This window comes from Scyliorhinus torazame, chromosome 8 (genome assembly GCF_047496885.1).
Source record: "Scyliorhinus torazame isolate Kashiwa2021f chromosome 8, sScyTor2.1, whole genome shotgun sequence".
Classification (NCBI taxonomy): domain Eukaryota; kingdom Metazoa; phylum Chordata; class Chondrichthyes; order Carcharhiniformes; family Scyliorhinidae; genus Scyliorhinus; species Scyliorhinus torazame.
In genome coordinates, this window is record NC_092714.1 from 50,761,954 (window position 1) to 50,777,487 (window position 15,534).

The 15,534-nt window shown below is 42.9% G+C and overlaps 1 protein-coding gene across 3 annotated transcripts in view; it reads left to right on the plus strand.

Moving 5' to 3' along the window:
* cep97 (centrosomal protein 97) overlaps positions 1 to 15,534 on the plus strand; it is a 118,598-nt gene that overhangs the window by 6,246 nt on the left and 96,818 nt on the right. For 2 of the 3 annotated variants that reach the window (XM_072513589.1, XM_072513590.1), the window contains 2 exons: positions 2,418 to 2,560; positions 13,994 to 14,152. In XM_072513589.1, coding sequence (XP_072369690.1) covers positions 2,418 to 2,560; positions 13,994 to 14,152 — 302 coding nt within the window. The remainder of the gene's footprint in view (positions 1 to 2,417; positions 2,561 to 13,993; positions 14,153 to 15,534) is intronic. The other variant, XM_072513591.1, reaches the window with a different exon arrangement.

Consider the following 15,534-nt stretch of genomic DNA (forward strand, 5'->3'; position numbering starts at 1 on the left):
TAAGTCCAGAATGGCCTGTTCCCTCGTGGGTTCCATCACAGGCTGTTCCAAAAAGCCCTCCTGTAAACATTCAATGAATTCCCTTTCCTTGGGTCCACTGGCAGCATTATTTACCCAGTCCACCTGCATATTGAAGTCCCCCATGATCACTGTGACCTTGCCTTTCTGACATGCACTTTCTATTTCGTGGTGCATTTTGTGCCCTGGTCCTGACCACTGTTAGGAGGCCGGTACATAACTCCCATTATGGTTTTTTTGCCTTTGTGGTTCCTCAACTCTACCCACACAGACTCCACATCATCTGACCCTATGTCGTTTAGTGCTATTGATTTAATTTCATTCCTAATTAACAAGGCAACCCCGCCCCCTCTGCTCATCTCTCTGTCTTTTCGATAGATTGTGAATCCCTGGATGTTTAAATGCCAGTCCTGAACCCCCTGCAACCACGTCTCTGTGATGCCTACCACATCATACCTGCCAGTCACAATCTGGGCCACAAGCTCATCTACCTTGTTCCGTACACTGCGCGCATTTAAATATAGCACCTTTAATTCTCTATTGACCGTCCCTTTTTGTTTTCTTAGTGTGGTGGACCTTGGTTTACTGAGCCGTTCCATACACTGTGTCATATTTTGTGGGATGGGGACTATCGTAACCTCTCCTGAGTTCTGTCTCTTCATGCTTTTTTGTATTTCTAAGAAGCTACCCTTCCCACTGATTACTTCACCTCTTGGTTCCCTGACTTTCCCTTCCCCCCCCGCAATCTCTAGTTTAAAGTCCTATTGACCACCCTATTTACTCTTTTCGCCAGAACACTGGTCCCAGCTCGGTTCAGGTGGAGACCATCCCAACGGTATAGGTCCCCCCTGTCCCAAAACTGATGCCAGTGTCCCATGAAAAGGAACCCCTCTTTCCAACACTACTCTTTCAGCCACATGTTAACTTCCCTTATTCTTGCCTCCCTGTGCCAATTTGCACGTGGCTCAGGCAGTAATCCGGAGATTATGACCCTTGAGGACCTGTTTTTTAATTTGAACCCTAGCTCTTTATAATCTCTAACCAGGTCCTCTTTCCTAGACTTGCCTATGTTGTTGGTACCGACATGGACCACAACAACTGGATCCTCCCCCTCCCTCTCCAGTATCCTTTCAAGCCGGTCAGAGATGTCCCGCACCCTAGCACCGGGCAGGCAACATACCATGCGGGACTCTTTATCCTGCTCACAAAGGATACTATCTATCCCCCTGATAATAGAATCCCCAACAACTACAACTTGCCTATTTACTCCCTCCCCTTGAATGGCCTGCTGAACATGGTGCCTTGGTCAGCTGACTCATCCTTCCTGCAGCCCTGTTCGCCATCCACACAGGGAGAAAGTGCCTCATACCTGTTGGACAGGGTCAAGGGCTGAGGCTCCTGAGTTCCTGCCTGCTGGTTCCCTTTACCTTCCTGACTTGCAGTCACACCCTGCTGTCCCTGGCCACTGGCAGGATTTAAACTACTTACTCTGACAGGTGTGACTGCCTCCTGAAACACAGTGTCCAGGTAAGTCTCCCCCTCCCGGATGTGCCTCAGTGTTTGAAGCTCAGACTCCATCTCATCAACTCTGAGCCGGAGCTCTTCGAGCAGCCAACACTTACTGCAGATGTGATCGCTGCAGCACTCAATGGGATCTGCCAGCTCCCACATCAAGCAGCTCAAGCACATCACCTGACCAGCCATCACTAATTAATTAATTCGTTTAATTTAAGTTTACGAGTTTAGCAGTGTTTTTTAAAAATTTGGGGCAGATTTGCTATCAACGAATCAGATCACAGCTTCCCTCTGACGTCACTTTTGGGGGGAAAAACTGGAAAACAGGAAGTTACCGTTAGGTTTTTATATTCACAGAGACTGCTCCTTCTCCTCTGAACGGCTCCCAAAATTAGGCCCGAAGAAAGAGAGAGAACAAAACTTTTAGAGCACCTCACATATTGTATGGTTTTGTATAATTCTATGTTTGGACTTTTGTAATTTTTGTAAGGGCCACGAAGAATCCAGCACGAGTTTTAAGGATACAAAGTAATAACATTTATTTACTATAACATATATACATAACAGTAGCAGTAACTTCCCTTGCTACATACTCCTTCCTGCTGGTTCCTGAACTGGCCAGCTTATTTATACTGGGAGTTTACTAGTGGTTTCTCCGCCCCCCTCATTGGGGAAGCTCATACTCCCACAGGATTGTGGGATAGTCATTAGTCCCCAGCCAATGGTAAGTAGGCAGGTTATAACAGTAATACAGGATATCCTACATTTTGTTATGATGTGAATATTCACAGTTGAGCACTGATAAGAAAGTTCAGCGCACAGAGAATGAAATGTCTGCAGAAACTGAGTAACATGTTAATTTTGATTTTATTTTCATTTTTCAGGTCGAGTAGTCGATTTATCAGGGATGGGATTGCTGCATATGGACACAGTTTCTCTGTGTGTGACAAATATGATTACTTTGATTCTGGACAAGAACCAGCTGACTAAATTGGAAAGTGTGGAGAATTGCAGTGATTTAGTACAAGTACGTGGTACCATTTCTTAAAACTTCAGATTTTAAAGGACATCACCATGGGCTTGGAAGGATTTTGTCATGGTGCTCAATTCTCAGACTATCCTCTCTGCTTCAGAGCCACTGTTATGGATGAATGGAAAGTAAAATTTTATGTGGACTGCATTGTGCAACACTTTTACTTTTGTATTTTGCTCATTTGTTCAGCAGACCTAATTGGGGACGTAGCTGTACAATTTTCACAGTTCCTTGTAAAGTTAGGTGCAAGTTGCTTTGATATGATCAAGGAGCTACAGCAGAAATGCAGTTTTACAAAGTCCGTTTGCATTCACTTTCCATCAAAAATGTAATCCAGAGTTTTTTCTTGGACCTGTTCCAGGTCAATATCTTGCTTTAGTTGTATTCAGTTAAAATTGGAGTCGAGGTATGATGATAATAGCTTGCAGCAACAGGTATGAACAGAAATATATCTTGGTAGAGCATGTATGTATCCTAAATTGACTGTAATACCTGTGTCACTTTCTGGTGTTTTATTCATCCCATTTTCTTCCCTTTTACACTTGGGTTGAAAATGTACCCATGTGCTGGGTTGCATTATGGAGCGGAGTTTAATGGAGTAAAATTTACAGAAGTAGCACAATAAGCAAAATGGTCACTTGGTAGTATAGAACTTGAATATTACTAAATCGAGAGACAAGTTGAGAAGTTTTTCATCTTGCACCCATTAGGACAAATGCAAAAATGCCAAATTTCCAACGATCAGAACAAGTTTTACTACAGAGAAAAGGGATGCTATTTGATTGGCAAGCCAACTCTGATTGGCTGAGGCCTTGTCATGGCGAAAGCAGCAGTGAAGTATAGGCTGAGTAGGCCTCTGGGCAATTCAAAAAAGGCACAAGATTTGAACATATTCCTATTTGTTTGCATATAAAGGGTTCTTGTGCAATCATCTGCGAACATCTCCACTTCTGGTTGAGCCTAGGACACTACTCTGAGGAGCTTCTGCATTGACTTCCCAGTACTAAGATGATTGGTCATCTTCCTTTGTGCTAGGTACCACTCCAACCAGTGGAGAGTTTCCCCCCGATTCCCATTGACTTCAATTTTGTCAGCGCTCCTTGATGCCACCCACAGTCAAATGCTGCTAAAGTGTCGAGGCAGATCCACCCCTCACCTCTTAGTGCAGCTCTTTGAACCAAGGCTGTAAATGGGAGAGGAGAAGAGTGACCGTGGCAGATTCAAAACTGAGCATCAGTGAGCAGGTTATTGCTAAGTGAGTGTCGTTTGATGGCACTAGTGACGATTCCTTCCATTACTTTCCTAATCATTGAGAGTAGGCTGATGGGGGGTAATTGGCCGTGTTCGATTTGTCCTTTTTGTGAACAGCTTATATCTGGGCAATTTTCCATATTGTTGAGTAGATGCCAGTGTTCTAGCTGTATGTGGTCAAGAGTGTGGCTAGTTCTGGACCACAATCCCTCAGTACTATTGCCAGGATGTTGTCAGAGCGCAGAGTATTTGGGGTATCCCTTGCATTCAGCCAATATCATGTGGAGTGAATTGAATTGTCGAAGACTGGCAGCTTGTGATGCTGGAGATCTTGGGAGGAGTACGCAATAGATCCTTAACTTAATTGTTTTGGCGAAAGATGTTGCAAATGCATCAACCTCTTTCGCACTGATGGGTGGGGGAGCCTCGCAATTGGGGATATTTGTGAGTCTCACCTCCTGTTAATTGTTTAATTGTCCACCACCATTCATGATTGGATGTTTAAAGACTGCAGATCTTTGATCTGATTGTGGTGTTGTAGGATTGCTTAGCTCAGGGTTTTTCAAACTGCTGGCGCGAAGTGCAGGTGGGTTGCGGGAAGGTCATGGAGCAATCGATCGCAGCATTCCCGATCATGGGAGAAGCACCCAACTGCTGGCTGTGAACGGCTTTTTAATGGAACGATGGAGTCTTCCGGCCAGAAACGGTGGCAGAGGGCAGGTCACGCACCTGGGATGTACACTGACGTCACGTGCTGTATGTTTGTGCTTTTGGCGTGACATTATGCAGAAGAGATTCCTCAATTTTCTTGCTGCGAGCAAGCATGGCAACAGAATTGTGAAGAACTGAAGGTGGATTGTTGTAAACAAAGAAAAAACGGAAATTGAGAATAAAGCAGTACAAATATGATTTCTTGAAGTATGGCTTTGTTAATTGTGCCAAATCAGGATGCAAAGCCCATATGTGTTATACGCAGGGAAGTACGGGCATATGAGAGTTTATTTTAAAAATATGTTTTTCTTTGAATTTTCCAATTTTAACAATTTAACAATTCGACATATAGAACACACTATTTACAGAATAAGACGTTTCTTATGTACAATTTCCATGTACCCCTTTCATTGGGCCTCCTCCTTTACTTGCTCCCCTTGTTGATAGTCGGGCTCCGACTTGGCACCTTCTTCCGTCATGGATGTTGTATTGTTATACTCTTTAATTTTATGATTGTTGCTGTTACCCCTATTGCTTCGCTGGAAGGGGCTCTCTGCACCCCCCCCCCCCTTTGCTCTTTTCCCTTGTCCCTTCCTGATCCTTCCCTGGGTTCCTTCCTTGCCGTCCCCTCCTCCCTTGTTCCTATCTGTTCAGTGCAATCTTGTCTGTGCTCATTGGTTCCCCCTCCCCCTTCTTCCTAATCACTATTGGCTTTGAACAGGTCTTGGAACAGGCTGATGAGTAGCCCTCACACTTCCTCGTCTGACCCTCAGTTGGTGTATTTGATCTCCAGGTGGCGAAATTCCGACAGGTCTGCCAGCCAGTCTGCAGCTGTGGGTGGTGCTGCTGATCATCAGCTGAGCAGGATTCTTTGGTGTGCGCTAAGGAAGCAAGGGCATTGGCCCTCTTCCCCATATGCAGTTCTGGCTGGTCCAACACCCCGAAGATTGCCACTCTTGGGCAGACCTCCACCCTCACCCCCACAACTTTGGATATTGCTTCGAAGAAGGCTGTCCAGAACCCGAGTAGTCTGAGGTAGGCTCAGAACATGTGGGCGTGGTTGGCCAGGCCTCCCTGGCACCGTTCTCATTTATCCTCCACCTCCGGGAAGAACCTGTTCATTCAAAATCTGGTTAGGTGGCAAATGAGAGTTTAAACCCCTCAAACCTTTAAAGGCATTTGAAGACTATGCATGGCGAGTTCGAGGACAAATGTTTTTTCAAAGAATGCAGCGACAACTTAAATAATTAGCGGAGGTCCTTAGCAGAAATATGACGTTGAATGACAAAGCAGGTGAGATAATTAGGACCAAACAGGCTCACCTGTCGCATTAAAGGTAAGTGAAAATGGTGTGTCCCAAAGGTTGGCTGATTGGTTAAAAATGGATTCCGGGAAAAAAAGTTTGAAAAACACTGGCTTAGTTCTGTCTATGCATGCTGCTTTCGCTGTTTGGCATGCAAGTATTTTTGTGTCATCGCTTCACCAGAAGATCCCACAAGGTGGCGCTACATCACAGGAACCAGCCTTTCTGCTCCTTGTTTTAGCTTTTAGACGTCAGCTTTTCTTAATTTGTCAAGTTTTTATGTTTAATCAAATTGTTTTATCTTTTCTCTTTGTGGGAGGTGGTGCTTTTGAAGCAGGACTGTGATTTTTAGATGGTGGAGATGAATGGAGCTGCTTGGGCAAGTGTAAGGCTGGGTGGTGTGACACCATCATAAGATTTGGGTTGGTGCTGGGGAAAGCAGGTTTCACCAGAACCGGGATAGGGCGATGGCGAATGTGTGGCTTTGCTGGGGCAGAGGGGTGGTGAGTGCAAGGCTGGCTGGGGAGGGGGGGTGTGTGTTTGACTTTGCTGGGGCTGAGGGGTAGTGAGTGCAGAGCTTGCTGGGGTTGGGGGAAGCACAGCTGCCAAGGATGAGAATGAATCTACATCTACGACCAGCAGGCTCTGCTTAAACTCGCATGATCTGCCTATGGGTGGGGGTTGATTTCAATTCCAACTGTGATTCTATTGTACTGGAGAGGGCTACAGCGTGAAGAATAAATAATAGGAGCAGTCATTACTTAATAACTGGAGGCCTTGCTGATATATTCCAGTTGGAGACAGGACACAGGGGAGTGAAATAAATATATACATATACCAGTTTTAAAAATAAAAAAAAATACTGTTAGACTCATAGGCTCATATGACATGTAAATATACTGATAATATATTTATTTATTCCTTCAAAGGAAAGGGGATGTAGTGATATCATGCGATGTTGTAATCCACCGACTGACCACTAGGAGTCTCACTAGTATACAAGTGAATGTTAGTCAGCTGACCCCTTAGACTGCCTGGAGGAAGCTGGAGAGATGTTGCTTGTGCTTGGTCTTACTGTTATTCATCTGTTTTGTATATAGTTTACCCACAGTTAATGTGAATAAATTTATAGCTTTAGCTACAAGTGTTCTTGTAATATAAATCAGGCTATCCGACAAGAACATTACAACTCGGTCTCTTTCAATTCAGGCCTAATGTCGTCTTAGTTGAGTTGACATTTTAGTAGGATTGAATGTCTTTTCAAAGCATAGGATTCTCAGGAATCTGCAAAGCCTCTTGTAGATGAAGTGAATGGATTTTTTAGCAGGTTTGGAAATGATGAATTCTATTGACGTGATTCTGCAGTAGTCTCTTTTTGAAATAGAAGGATCTCAAGTTATTATCAACAAATGGGAGGTAGAGAAGCAATTTAAGCTTATGAATCCACGGAAAGCATGTGGCAAAGTTCCGATCAGCAGAAAATTCTTAAGGAATGTGTTCTTCAGTTGGCAGTTCCTTTTGCTCTGTTCTTTCAGAAAACGCTTGACATGCATAGAGTTCTTTGCTGTTAGAAATCAGCCAAAACGTTTCGGCTGCTAAGAAGTTGCAACCTGCTTATCTGAATAATTCAGTGGATGATGTTGTTCTGACCTTGATCCATCTGATTCATTAACACGCGGATAGATTAGGCAACTATGCTTGTGCTATCTTTGTTGATTTCTCTTCAACGTTTAATACCATGCAAGATGATTGAAAAACCTTGATGTCACTCCTACTGTGAGACTTGAATCCGTGATTTCCTTTCCAACAGGACCCAATGGGTGTTAGTTTCTGGGATTTACTTCGCGCCAATGTTAACGAATACTGGATCTCCTCAACTGCGATGTCTGTCACATTTCATCCTCAATACAAATGATTGTTGATCAGATTGAACAATGAAATGATCCTGAAGTGTGCTGATCATGCTGTATTTGTGACTCTCATCAGGGATAATAAAGTAAAGCCCAGGGACTCGGTGGGGAAGTTTGTAAAATGGTGCAATAGCAATTCTCTTAAACTAAACAAAAACAAGACAAATTAACTAGTTATAGAAAAAGTAAATTTTGTGATCTTATTCCTGTGAAAATTTATGATGTGGACACTGAAATAGTTACCAGCTCTAGGTGTCAGTGTAGAGTAGATAAATTGAATTGGAGGAACTGTGTATAATAGATCATTTGGCCAAGGGACATGCATAATTATATGAATGCAGAAAATTAAAATCTTTTGGAGTAGATTCTACAACCATGAAACTTCCACATCGCTGCAGTTGAGAATGTTAGCCTTTTTGGATGTCTCGCCTGGCAGACAGGTCTGCTAGGAAAGCAGACCCTTCAACGGTGCTGAGATTGTTGAACCAAGCAGGGAAGGCATTTGATAAGTGGATCCTTCTAGATGAAGTCTGCTGTCAGAATTTTATAACTTGTTTCAGTATTACTGCCTGTTGTGTTCTGGGAAAAGACTACAACCCCTCGGATGCAGGACAAATCGGTTCCCGAATTTGTTTGTGCTCTTCCCTTTAAGAACTTGTAGCAGGAGTTTGATGTATGGAAGAGGATTTGTGGTTAGGGGTGGATTTACTGGTTGATTATTTTAATGCATTGGAATAGTTATTTTAATACATATTCAAAGTAAACCTCTGTTATTGAGTAGTCTTATTTCTTCTGCTTATTCATTAACGTGTAATTTTTTAATAAATGAGTGATGTTACCAGAAATGAAAATTGAACTGAATTGATACAAGGCTGTTCATGGCATGCCCTCTTGCACTTTTTTGTCTATGAACCAGACTTGATTACTTAGAATATTGTAAAGTCGAAGGAAAGATATGCTGGACCTTGAGCTTACAGCCCTTGATAGAATACAATTCTGCTGCTGCTGATAGCCCACTGCACCTCAATGTATATCCATTTTTGAGCTGCTATATCTGTTTTGTATCTATCCTATTTATCATAATGGTACTATGATCAGTGTGAAGACAATATTTTGTCTTGACGAGGACTGTGCAGTGGTCACACCTACCTACCTATAGTGTCATGGACAAAAGCATGTATGACCGGTAGCGTGGTGAGGACAAGGTGTGGTAGGTTTTGTAAGTTCTTGGGGGATGTTTAATATCCAAATCCACTTACTCAATATTAATATGTTCTTTTGAAACTTTTGGATAAGAGGTAGCAAATTTAAAACTGAGTTGAGGAGAAGCTACTTCTCCCAAAGGGTTGTGAATCTGTGGAATTCGCTACCCCAGAGTGCGGTGCATTCTCGGACAGTTAGTAAAATTAAGGAGCAGTTAGACAGATTTTTAATTAGTAATGGATTGAAGAGCAATGGAGGATGGGCAGGACAGTGGATAAGGCCAGGGTGAGATCAGCCACGATTGAATGGTGGAGCAGACTCGATGGGCAAATAGCCTAATTCTAAATAGGTAGTACTTAAAAGTTGTAAATATAGCCACAGTTTCAGAGGACCCTAGGCTGTTCTCCCCTTTGAGAGAGAGCTGGCTGGTGATTTAACTGAGGGGTGAGGGACAAGGTTCAGAAGGCAGGTCCTTCATGATTAACCTCAGCCGGTATGGGAATTGAACCCTTGCTGTTGGCATCTCTCCGCATTATGAACCAGCCGTCCAACCAACCGACTCCCTACTTAAGCGCACAGCAGTAAATCAGTGTTTAAGCTGTAAGGTAGTACAGTCTTCTTATACATTCAGTTAATAGATATTCTTGCTACATAGTCTTGAGTGATAAAAGTCTAAAACGATTATGCAATCATAAAACTAATGACACACCGTTGCAAAAGTAACTCTAATACAAAGAATAAATACATTGAACCAAATGTAATAGCTTTTTTGTACAACACTAACTTAATGTAGAACATAGATAGCTGTTGTCATTTTTTTCTCCCTTTCCAAATAATGAATCTCTTCTAACTTTACTCTGCTGATAACACCAGATTTCAATAAGGATGTGTGTGTGTGTGTGTGTGTGTGTGTGTGTGGGGGGGGGGGGGGCTCCTGGCTTGTTCACAGGCAAATCTTTAACTGTTTTGAGAGAAACTGCTGGTCTGTTCACATCCCAATCTTGAATCAAACTCCAATCTGAAACTCAACACCTGACTGCTTCAGCATCTGAATGCTCCCATTAACTACATCAGCTAAACACAATGGGCTGGATTTTCCGCCCCCCCCCCCCCCCCCCCACGAAAAACGCCGTGTCAAGTATCCACTGCCTGAGGCCCACCCCCACCCCGTAATTCTCCGTCCCCAACCGGCCAAATTCCCGTCGGTGTGTTTCCAATGTGGTCCTGCCGTTCGGGAAACACGCGAGGCGGCTGCGGACTCAGTCCGTGGCTGCCACAGTCGGGGGCGGGCCGATCGGAGGGCAGGGGAACGGGGAGCTGGGAGCTGTGTGTGCGCACCGTCCGGATCGGGCAAGCGGCCAATGTGGGGCACTATTTTGGTGGTCCAGGTCACGGTCCGCCATGGACCACAGCGTGGCTAGTGGAGGCCGCCGCCGTGCGCTTGAGGGGGGCCATATCGGCAGCTGGAGCTGCGAGCTCCACGACAGCTGCCTGCTAGCCCCCTGCAAAGCTGTGAATCTCTAGCCTTTTGACGCCTGTGTTCCTGGCATAAAAGACCACAGATTTCACGGCGGTGTGAGGACATAGTCCCAAAAGCAGAGAGTCCAGCCCCATGTCTCTAAATTATCTTATCCCCAGGGAACCTTCCATTGGCCCTTACTTTACGATGCTTTAATGATCCTTTTGTAGTCTCAAAGCCTGCTGACTTTCAAACCAGGATTTAAAAAAATATTACTGTAGCAGTCACATATTAACCCAGACTTTTTAAAAATATAAATTTAGAATACCCAATTCATTTTTCCAATTAAGGGGCAATTTAGTGCAGCCAATCCGCCTACCCTGCACATCTTTGGGTTGTGGGGGTGAAACCCACGCAAACAGGGGGCGAATGTGCAAACTCCATACGGACAGTGACCCAGAGCCGGGATCAAACCTGGGACCTCAGCGCCATGAGACAGCAGTGCTAACACTGCGCCACCCTACTGCCCTTAACCCAGACTTTTAACCCTTACTGCACCAAATACATCTAATACAGTAGACTTAATATTTTTGCACTCATCATGGTTGCAAGTTCTCACAATGTGGCTCTGTGAAATGGAAATAAGTACAAACAGGGGCCTCTCCAGCAGTTGATATGTAATTAACTCATTAGCGTGTTACCTTTATGCTGTTTAAAATCCCACTGTGCATTTCTTTGTCAAATTAAACCAAACAGTCACATGATACTAAATACAAACCTATGAACAAGAAGCAGGAGTAGACCATTCAGTTCCTCAAGCCTGATCCACCATTTAAAAGATCATGGCTTAGCTGATAGTAACCGCAAATCTTCATTCTGCCAATCCTCGATGACCTGTTTGCCCCTTGCTTGCCAAGAATCTATCCACCTCTGCCTTAAAAATATTCAGACTCTCGCTTCCTGAAAAGGTGGTGGAAGCAGACTCTTTGAGTAAAAACATTTTGCTCATCGTTTTAAATGAGCGACCCCTTATATTTTATTTAAAATTTTTTTTTAAATAAATAAATTTAGAGTACCCAATTTTTTTTCCAATTAAGGGGCAATTTAGCGTGGCCAATCCACCTAACCTGCACATCTTTGGGTTGTGGGAGTGAAACCCATGCAGACAGGGGAAGAATGTGCAAACTCCACATGGACAGTGACCTGGGCCGGGATTCGAACCCAGGTCCTCAGCGCTGTAGGCAGCAGTGCTAACCACTATGCCATGTGCCGCCCCCTTATTTTTAAACAGTGGCCTTGAGTTCTAGATTCTCCAAGATGAAACATCCTCTCCGCATCCACGCTGACAAGATCCCTCAGAATCTTACATGTTTCAATCAAGTTGCCTCTTACTTTACTAAACTCCAGCAGATTCAAGCCTACCTGTCTAACCTTTCCTCATAAGTCAACCCATCATTTCAGGGATTAGTCTGGTAAACCTTCTCTGACTGCTTCCAGTGCATTTACATTCTTCCTTAAATAAGGTGACCAATACTGTACACAGTATTCCAGATGTTGTCTCACTAGTACCATAACCGCCATACATTTGTATTCAATTCTCCTGAAATACAGAAGTCCTCTATTGGTTAAAGTCTAAACAGAATAATTAGGTTAATCAATTTATATACTCTGTGTAAACTAAACTAAAACTAAATCTTAAACATAACCCCTTACTTACTGTCTGTTACCTCATCCCCTGCTGCAGACCCAGTCTGGCAGATATGTGGGCTTTTGTCAGTAGTGGTGCTACCAAACCATCCTTGGTAATGGATATTGAAGATCCCACCTAGGGTGTACATTCTGACATTACCACCCTTACTGCTTCTTCCAAGTGTGGGTCAACATGGAGTTCTAATTCATCAGCTGAGGGAGAGTGATAAGTGCTGATCAGGATATTTCCTTGCCCTTGTTTGACTGGATGCCATGCAACTTCTTGGAGCATGGAGTCAAGGACTCCCAGGGCACCTACCTCCCTACTGCATACCACTGTGGCATGCTGCCTATGCTGGTTTTGTCCTGCTGATGGAACAGGAACTACTCCGAGATAGTGATGGTAGTGCCTGGGACATTGGCTACAAGGTATAATTTTAAGAGTTTGAATATATCAGGTTGTTGCTCGACTTATCTGTGATACAGCTCTCCCAATTTTGGCACAGGCCCCCAGATGTTAGTAAGGAGGACTTTGCAGGCTAGGGTGTGCCATTGTCATTTCTGGTTGCTGGGTGGTCTGTCTGTTTTTATGCCATTTTGACTACAACCGTGGGCTCTTTTAACCCTAAGTGGAGCTTGTAATCCATGTCCTCCATTACAGAAACTATTGCAATCTCCATCATTGTCTCAATGCATCTGCATCATTGACCCAATCAATCTGCTGCTGAAAACCTCATCCCTGCCTTTGTTATCTCCCTATATGACTTCAAATTATTTCTGGGCCAACCTTCACGCTCCATTCTTCATAAACTTTACCTTACTCATAACTCTGCTACCTGCATCTCAACCTGCTGAAGTGCAGGTTAAAGACTTAAGTCTTTATTGCTTGCTGATTTGCATTGGCTTCCAGTCCTCCAGTATGAAATTCTCAGTCCTATATTTTTAATTCATTTATGGTTCTTCACCACTCCCCATCTCCATAACCTACTTAGTCATTCAACTCAGAATTTTTCATTTTTCCAACTTTGAACTCTTCTACATGTCCCACAATCACCCCACTATCAATGACCTTAAGTTGTGGAATTTACTCCTGTAAGTTCTCTGTTCCTCTACTTTAGTTGCTGACTTTAATTTTAATTATCTCTGCAAACAGTCTTCTTCCATTCCATCATCCTGGTCATTGTGACTGACGTCACATTTACCACGTCTGATTAAATACTCCTCTGCTTTCTACATTGTAATAAAATTTCCTTAGTGGTTCCTTCAGATTGGAACAATGTGCATTTCACTTCACTGTTTAAGAAAGATGAGAGGGAAAAAGAAGGAAATTATTTACCAGTTAGCCTAACACGTTATCAGGTAATTAAAGATAAGGCGATTGCACACTCTGTGTGATCAGTAAAACCATTCTGAAATCCTACCTCTTTAACAAAGCATTTGCCTTTTCTTGTATTATTTACAGATTAGACTTGGTGTCAATTTACATTTCTGCATTGCACATTGGGGAGGTTTTTCAACATGTAAATAGTCTGCCTAAATGAAGCTATTATTTTCAGTACGCTCAACAGCCCATCCTTTTCAGACTTCTAGGTCCAAATATGATTTAAAAAAATAGCCCAAACAAACTGAATGGTAGATAAAGATTTAAGAACAACTCTTCTATGAATATTGTCCCATTCACACTTAACAGCTTTGCACGCAGATCAAAAAGCATTGTCCCCTTACTATGCCTACCATCTAGAGAAATTGACTCTTGAGTAGAAAATTTGCTTTCCAAACAAATTGACTTTTATTTGAGTGCAATATTTGAAATTAAAACTAATTGGTAAAATTAAGAAAAAAGCCTGCATGAATTTTATTATAATGTATTTAATTCAATCTTTTTTTTGTACCCCTTGCAGTTATCTGTAGCCAGCAATCGTCTAGTACGGATGATAGGTGTAGCAAAACTTGTCAATTTGCGAGTTTTAAACTTGCCTAACAACAGTATTGGAAATGTGGAAGGTCTCAAGGACTTGGTTCATCTAGAATGGCTCAATTTAGCTGGAAACAATATCAAGGTATTGTGTTTGCTTAATTAAATCTGAACTCCCGACACCCAATCACATTGGTTTTCTTTTGAAGTATTCATTTTTGCAGTGTCATAACTTAAGAGGATATATTTTTGAATGCCAAATAAATAGTTGTATGAAATTAATTTACATGATCTACAATTTATTTAGTTCTCAATCTTCTTCAGTTGGTAGAAGAGAACTTGAGTATTGCTGAAAAAAGAGACATGCTGAAACGTTTCGTTTTGTACTCATCAGGACACTTAAAGGGAAAGCAACAATTAATACTGTATGAGAAGGGAATGCTGATTAGATGGCAAATGAATTCTGATTGGTAGAGGCATTTCCATGGCAAATGCACCAGTTGAGGGTGACTGACTGATAACTGCCAAGAATTGGTTAAAATTTAAACCAGGCAGTTTGATCCTGATTGGTTAAGGGGAATGAATCCGTCAATGGCTGTCACTTATTTTGTTTAGCTGAAACAGGCAGAATGTAGATAGATGTTCTTCCGATCTGCAAAGAACAGGACCCTGTGTATTAATATATGTAGCTTCCAGTGCACACAAATGTGCCACTGTGAGTCTGACTGACTATCTTAAATTGGTTCTCAGCATAATTCTTGGCACACTGAAGATTATTTAGCAAATGTTGACCAATCACATCGTTTGACTTGACTTCATAAAATCGAGACCTACCATGTATGTTTGTATTAAGAACAACAATAATAATAATAATAACCTTTTATTGTCACAAGTAGCATAGTGGTTAGCACAGTTGCTTCTCAGCTCCAGGGTCCCAGGTTCGATTCCCCGCTGGGTCACTGCCTGTGAGTCTGCATGTTCTCCCCGTGTCTGCGTGGGTTTCCTCCGGGTGCTCCGGTTTCCTCCCACAGTCCAAAGATGTGCGGGTCAAGTGGATTGGCCATGCTAAATTGCCCTTAGTGTCCAAAAAAAGGTTAAGTGGGGGTTACTGGGTTACGGGGATAGGGTAGATACGTGGGTTTGAGTAGGGTGCTCTTTGTAGGGGCTGGTGCAGACTCGATGTGCCGAATAGCCTCCTTCTGCACTGTAAATTCTATGATTTTATGAAGTATGAAGTTACTGTGAAAAGCCCCTAGTCGCCGAGGGGCCCTATTCATAGAATCATAGCATTTACAGTCCAGAAGGAGTCCATTTGGCCCATCGAGTCTGCACCGGCCCTTGGAAAGAGCACCCTACTTAAGCCCACACACCCACCTTATCCCTGTAACCACACAACCTTTTTATTTTGGACACCAATGGGCAATAAGCATGGCCAATCCACCTACCATGCACATCTTTGGACGTTAGAAGGAAACTGCATTAACCATTGTTTCTGGTTTCTTGCTAAAGCCATTTCTCATAATCTTT